At 45.5% G+C, this 6,344-nt stretch overlaps 2 protein-coding genes across 3 annotated transcripts in view; both read left to right on the forward strand.

Moving 5' to 3' along the window:
• The window catches only part of LOC102375277 (DEP domain-containing mTOR-interacting protein-like), a 39,208-nt gene extending 38,347 nt beyond the window's left edge, over positions 1-861 (forward strand). For both annotated transcript variants that reach the window (XM_025201740.1, XM_025201741.1), the window contains one exon: positions 597-861. In XM_025201740.1, the coding sequence (XP_025057525.1) occupies positions 597-635 (39 nt within the window). In that variant the 3' untranslated portion in view covers positions 636-861. The remainder of the gene's footprint in view (positions 1-596) is intronic.
• Positions 862-3,374: 2,513 nt separating this feature from the next.
• LOC112549937 (collagen alpha-1(XX) chain-like) overlaps positions 3,375-6,344 on the forward strand; it is a 30,074-nt gene continuing 27,104 nt past the window's right edge. Inside the window, exon 1 of the mRNA XM_025201657.1 lies at positions 3,375-3,437. Coding sequence (XP_025057442.1) covers positions 3,396-3,437 — 42 coding nt within the window. The 5' untranslated portion in view covers positions 3,375-3,395. The remainder of the gene's footprint in view (positions 3,438-6,344) is intronic.

A 6,344-nucleotide genomic window follows, 5' to 3' on the forward strand; every position in this document is an offset into this window, starting at 1 on the left:
CAGCAGGAAGGGACCCAACCTGGTCTTTCACTCTCAGAGATGAAGTTTGAGGTTTAGCCTGGTATTTTGATGTTTCTTAATGCAATTGGAAGTTAATAGGACAGGTCTCATGGCATGGGCTGGTAGTTCAGGGTCTAAAATGGGGCTCAACACTGGTAGTGATCCAGATCTTGACAGGGACCGCTAGTCAAGTCACAAATCCAGTGAGACCCGAATTCATTTTGCCGTCTAGAGACTGGTAAGTAGCAAGAAGTTGGTTCAAGTCCTGCCTTTCTGTGGGATGCCCCCGGGCAGGATATCCGAGTCCCCCTCAACCCTCCTGTGCAAAGAGTCGAGTAGAGATGCTTTTTTGGCAGCCGCGTGTGCACGTCCAGATGAGCTGCTGAATGGTGCTGCTGCTCACCTCGGAAAGTAAAGGCTGCCCGGTTGCCTTTCCTGATGTATGAGAAAGCGCCACCTCTTCTGACTGAAACCTGACATACTCCAAAGGGACATTTCATTTTTATTTTGAAGCGCTCGTAGACTGTATAGCCAATGACTAAAATTGTTAACTTTCTTTTAAACGACTGTAATTTGCATTGTCTTTTATGAATAAGATCTGTCCAGGTGACTCTCATGCTAAGTACAAGAGGTAAGAAGATTCCTGCACCTGAGAAAAGCAGACTGGAGATGAACAGAAAAGCCACAGCAGCTGGTCCTGTCCAAATCGGTACTCAGATGAATTTCAAAAATGTGTATTTTGGGGAAGATGGGTTTTTCACATTCAGGTGATTGATCGCTGAGGGCGCTCACATCTTCACAAAATACTTAGCAAGTATATTCTTGTTTCTTTAGCGAGGCATCCAACAACATACTGGAAATAATACAATAAATGTCTTGTGTTATATTTTGTGTGATCCTTTTCTTGTGTGGTGGTGTTGCCCCTAGTAATGACATACCTGGAAGGATCATTGGCAAGAACAAAACCCAGAGTCCCTTGATTGAAAATGATACGCTATGACTCAAAGAGGCAGGAGGAAAATTGTGGCCTTATTGGTGTTAACGAGTCCTGCCATCAACTGAGTTTGGTGAGGCTTGGAGTTTGCCCAGTGTTGTCTCACTCAGAAGTCATCTACTCAAATCTCTGTGCAGATTTGGATGCATCTCTAGCCTTCTTCCAGTTAGCCATGATGCAGATCCTAGCAGAAGAATACAAACATACCACCCTCTCTGCCATCAGTGACATACAGCCTTATTCTTCATAGCAGGACACTGATTTATCATTTTGCTGCATGTACTGCTAATAATTTGTCCCTAAAGTTGCAGTATTGCTTGTGGAAAATAAATGAATATAATACCACGTATACTGATAGAGGAGACAACTGTCTAAGCAACATAGATACTTGCATTGCTTAGAGCTGTATCTTCAGAGGTTGTGTCTGCTGCATCTCCCACTGCCGTCTCATAGATGCTGTGCTTGAAGGCTCTTCAGTTTGGTACCTAAATAGGAGCTGACCTCTCTTGAAAATTTGACCCCAAATATACATCATAAATGAGCTGTGAGAGTAGAAATGGCTGCTGTGTTGATGCTGATGCTAATGCGGAGGCTGCTGCACATCCGCTGCTGCTGAAACAAGACTATTAATTTGTCTAGCACCGGTGCACCAGCCTCGGGCATATTTGTTGGGCTTGTCACCAGCACATTACAGCGTGACGATCTCGCTGGGAATACGCAGGGATCCATGAGCACCAAGGTGAAACCAGGCAGTCTTTCAATGCATCCATCCACCAGTTTGCTGTTCTCGTTTTTAGGAAGATGGGGTGCAAAGAAAGCTGAGTGGTTGCTGGATTGAATTTATAGACTGAACATGAATTCTCAGTTCTACCTGGGAGAAATTGTACGAACTTTGCATTCTCCTATGCCCGAGGAAGGGTGCACGTGCCTGAAAGCTAAAGAAAGAAAAAAAAATTGCAATTGTCTAGTTGGTCTAATAAAAGAGATCACCTCTAGCACGCTGACTGCTTGTATTTCTTAAACCAACACAGCTACAACCTTTATCCCTGAGTGGTTGCTGGAGCATTTTAACCGTTTTCTCTGTTTTTTGAACAAAAACTCCTCTTTGCTTTCTGGCTTTGGTGGGGATGGATGATGGTTCTCCATGGTAGCCCTAGTGCAGCTTGGACTAAGACTAAACAAGAACAGCTCATTGCACAATGCTGCAAGGTGGAAGAAGGGAGGCCAGCCTTCCCTTGGCAACCTGTTTGGATGTGGAAGCCCACGTACAGCTATTAAAGTTTGGCTTTGGATCCACAGAAGTCAGGTTCAGGAAGGCCAGGCCCATCCCCTTCCACTTGACAGTGTGAGAAATATTTTTTTATACATTTCAGTAAAGTTTTGTATTGAATTTTGGTTGGAACAAAATGTATCTAGCGCCCTGAAGCCAAATTCACATCTGCGTTTTGGGAGCCAACACTTTTCCCAAAGGTCTCTCTTCCGCTCCATTGAATCCCACTCACACGAATCCAAGCCTTTGCAAAATCTATGCATGTGCTTATCTTCACTCAAGCATGTCCGTGGTGAGGGCCCAAGCTCTCGGAAACAGGTAATCAGATGTGAATATGGCCAGCTCTGCTTCGAACCGGTGTGGGGGCCTCGACTGCCCTTTGCTGCAGCCCAAGAAATGAATAGCCATCTTGCTAGATAATTAATTCCTGGCAGGATAATTAATAGGTGAGCGTCCCAGCAAGATGAACCAAATCAATAAGTTGTGCAGAAGCATGTGTGGGTTTTTGTGTAGACTACTCCATCTTTATTTAACCAACTAGCTTTCCTAAGCCCCAGGCAGCTGCTGGTGTTTGAAGCAGTGCTCTACACACTGGTGGTGAGAGGGGAGTGGGGGAATCAGCTGTACTCTCTCTCGGTCTCTCCCTCTCTCGGCAGTTGTGACGTCTGGGCTAGAAATCTTTCAAAACCCTCCAAGAGCCAGGCAAGGCGCTTGCTCCCCTTCTCGGAGATCAAGAATGTAGTCGGCTTCTTCCTTCCTCCCCAGCCTACTTCAGGGAAAACAGACTTGAAAGGCAAAGGTTTGTGACAGATCCACGTGCAGATTTGGGAATTCAGGTGCTCGGGTTTCTCGGCGCTGCTTGGGGCTTTGTTGCTTTGTGGTGCATGGGGCTTTTGGTTTGTTTTTTGGCTTGTTTCCCCCCCTCTCCCTGGAATAAGGAACATTTCTAGACCTGCAAACTACATGAAACTCCCCACTAAGCGTGGTGGGTTCGTACCGTCCCGACTCACGTAGTGACAAAAAGTGCCAAAAGTTGAAAGCGTTGATCACTTTAAGACCAAGTAACTCTGTTATAGACTTGCACTATCGAGTCTTTTGTGGAGAGGAATTCATTTCTGCAGAGGCTGGTGGATGCTGGAAACAGCGTGGTTTTGTTTTGCGGTGACTTTTGCGGTATGAAGCCCTGGAGGGAGTTGGGGGGTAGAGAGGGGGATTTCTTCCAAGGAGCAAAGGAATTGGAAAGTTTTGTAAACTTGGAGATGAAGGTCTGATGATGGTTGTGGTCGGTTGGGCTGTTTTTTCACCTCCTTATATGCCGTGTCCCTGCACCAAGTTGGTGATACTGAACCTGGCTGTGCTGGGGGGAAATTCCCAGGCTGATTTACTTGCATATTTATTTGGTGACTTTGAACCACTAGACTCAATGGCTTCCTGTGGTCCTTGCCTTCAGGGATCATCTAGACCAGGGCTTCCCAACCATTCCTTCAGCAAGACCCCATTTAAACATTGGAAATTTTTTGCAACCCCAAAATGACGCAGACACAATCAACAAGTCGTAAATAGGGCATGGCAATGTTTATGGTCTTTATATTTTTCATTTAAAATGTTTAAAATCATTTGTAAAATGTAAAAATCAGCACTGAATACAAAGTCTAAAACAGCTATTAAATGCACTTATTGCTGCACATTTATAAACGGGAAGCGTGTTCATCATAATCGGTCGACACCGTCAAGTGTCTTTGAGACTCCTTTTTTTATTGTTGCGACCCCAAGTGGGGTCACGACCTGCTGATCTCAGCTAAGAAAATAGTTCTGGTTTTGAAAACACGTGAGCTCGGGTGAGTACTCCCTGTGTAGACAGGGTTCAACCCTGTCAGAAACAACCTTTGGGAGTGCTCGCTTACAACAGTTTTGTTCTGATTTTTGATGCTGTCATTTTAAATTGGGTTTTACTCTGGTTGAAATTCCAAAAATGTCATTTTGGGGCCAGGGAAGCTGCCCCAAAAATCAGCCTTTTGAGAATTTAATTCCGCCCCTCCCCCAAAAGTTTTGAGTAGAGAAATTAATCAAATCTGATCTCTTTTTTTCCTTAAGAAGTTCGGGCTTTGAGGAATCAGTTTTGGTTTTGACACACACAAGCTGCCAAAAAAAGATTTCAAACCATTCCTGAGCATCTCTTTGCCACCCCTTTCCCAAGTACCTTTTTAAAAGCCTAACTAATATTCCAGCTCTAAGTCACCTGTCACCTGGGGTTTTTTCCCAACTAAGCCAAGGTCCTCTGTGTTGTCTACCTTCATCTGAGCTGAGATGCAGACATTTCCGTGCCTTCCCAACCCTATTTTTAGACGAATTTTTCCCTTTTTGGAAGAATTTCCACTGCAGCCTCAGAAACTTCATGTAGCACTACCCTTGTGGAGGATGGGAAACCAAGACTTGGCAATAATTAGGGCAGAAGGTGCAAGGGTAAATGAGTATTGCCCAAAGAAGCATGTAATGGTAAGGGAGCGGGTTACCCAACTAGTGAGTGAATGTAAATGGATGTCATCTTTGCTGCTAGTTTCACCCTTCTCCTATATTTGCTGCGTGCACTTGTTGCATCTTGCTGCACTCGCGCTGTGATTTTCTCCCTATGCATTTGTACAGCACCTTGCACTGTGAGCCTGATGGGTGATGTTACCATATAAGTCACGATCTTCAGACCCGCTCTGAAAGGTGACACATGGCTGCATGCAAGAATTCCCGGTGACTGGAAAATAGGCGCTGCGCGCTCCATATGCTGCCTGTGAATTCCTTCCCTGAGTAAGTAATAGGGGAAAGGAATCTGCCCACTGCAGGCTGTGGGCCATCAGACAGGGGGATGTCACTGTGCTCTTGCATCTCGCATGGCTGACTGCCTACGTGATGGACAACAGCAATAAATAAGACACGACTACAGTAGAACTGCATGGGAAGTCTGGTGTTTAGCATCACTCCCTTAGGATAGGCATCTTTGCTGGGGCTGCAAGTACAATAACACCTCGTGCTTCCCAGCGGTACATCAAAAGAGGACGTCAGCACTGTTTTCCCTGCTTTACAGAGGAGGAAGATGAGGCACAGAGGAGCGAGGTGACTTGCAGGCTGGTGCTAGAGACACACAAAGGATCCGGGTGTCTTCAGCTCTGGTGCCTGTGCGAGCCAGATCACAAGGCTGCACGTGAACTTTTCTTGGGTGTTTTCCTGAGTCAATACTCGGTAACTAAAACTCCTCTTCCCGTTGATGCTTTAAGGTAAAAGCTTCCGATTGAATCAGGTTTGTTGGTTGTAGCCGTGTGGGTCTAAGGACGTAGGCAGGCCGTCCAAAGAGCCTTGTCTGGCTGCATCCAAACCTTACAACGGGCTTGAGCCAGCGTCCATAAATTAAAATGGGAGAATACATCTCTTCACTTAAGTAGGCTTTAAACTCAGCCTAATTTTCACTCAAGTGGAAAAAACCCCAACCTGATACAATTCAGTATCGTACCTCCAGATGGCATCCGGTTTGCTTCTGAACTTTTTAGCAGAGTTACAGGGAGAGCATAAGTGAACGCAGAGCAATGGTGGTGGTTGCTGCAATATTCTTATTTCAAGGCCTTTTTGCACAGCTAGACCGCGCTTGCTTTGCATGAGGCCTTTATAAGCAGCGCAGACTTTGCATTGGGTTTTTTGATGCAAAAGGTTGGTCTTCATCTGACCGTGATTTCAGAAGCTCGATTTGTCTGTTTTCCCAAGGCAATGATATGACTGTGTCAAAATGAAATGAAAAGCCAGAGCCTTCGATGGGGGAAGCTCTCAGGTTTCCTTGTAGTTATTTCACATAACGCCAAGTGGTGTGGATGGGTGGGGGGGCGACTGCTTTAGGTTATGGCTCGCATGTCTCTCCATTAATTCTCACTGGCTTTGGGGCCATTAAAAAAACGTATGAGATTCTTGGCCGACCTCTTGTTTTGCTTCTTGATGAAGAAGCATCTGATAACATTGGAGAGTAATAGAAAGTTGCCAGGAGCCATTTCATACCTGTTCATCATCTTCCACGGAGCTGCAATGTGGCTGTAGGCGGAAGGA

The sequence above is a fragment of the Alligator sinensis genome, unplaced genomic scaffold (assembly GCF_000455745.1).
Source record: "Alligator sinensis unplaced genomic scaffold, ASM45574v1 scaffold752_1, whole genome shotgun sequence".
In the NCBI taxonomy this organism is placed as follows: Eukaryota; Metazoa; Chordata; order Crocodylia; family Alligatoridae; genus Alligator; species Alligator sinensis.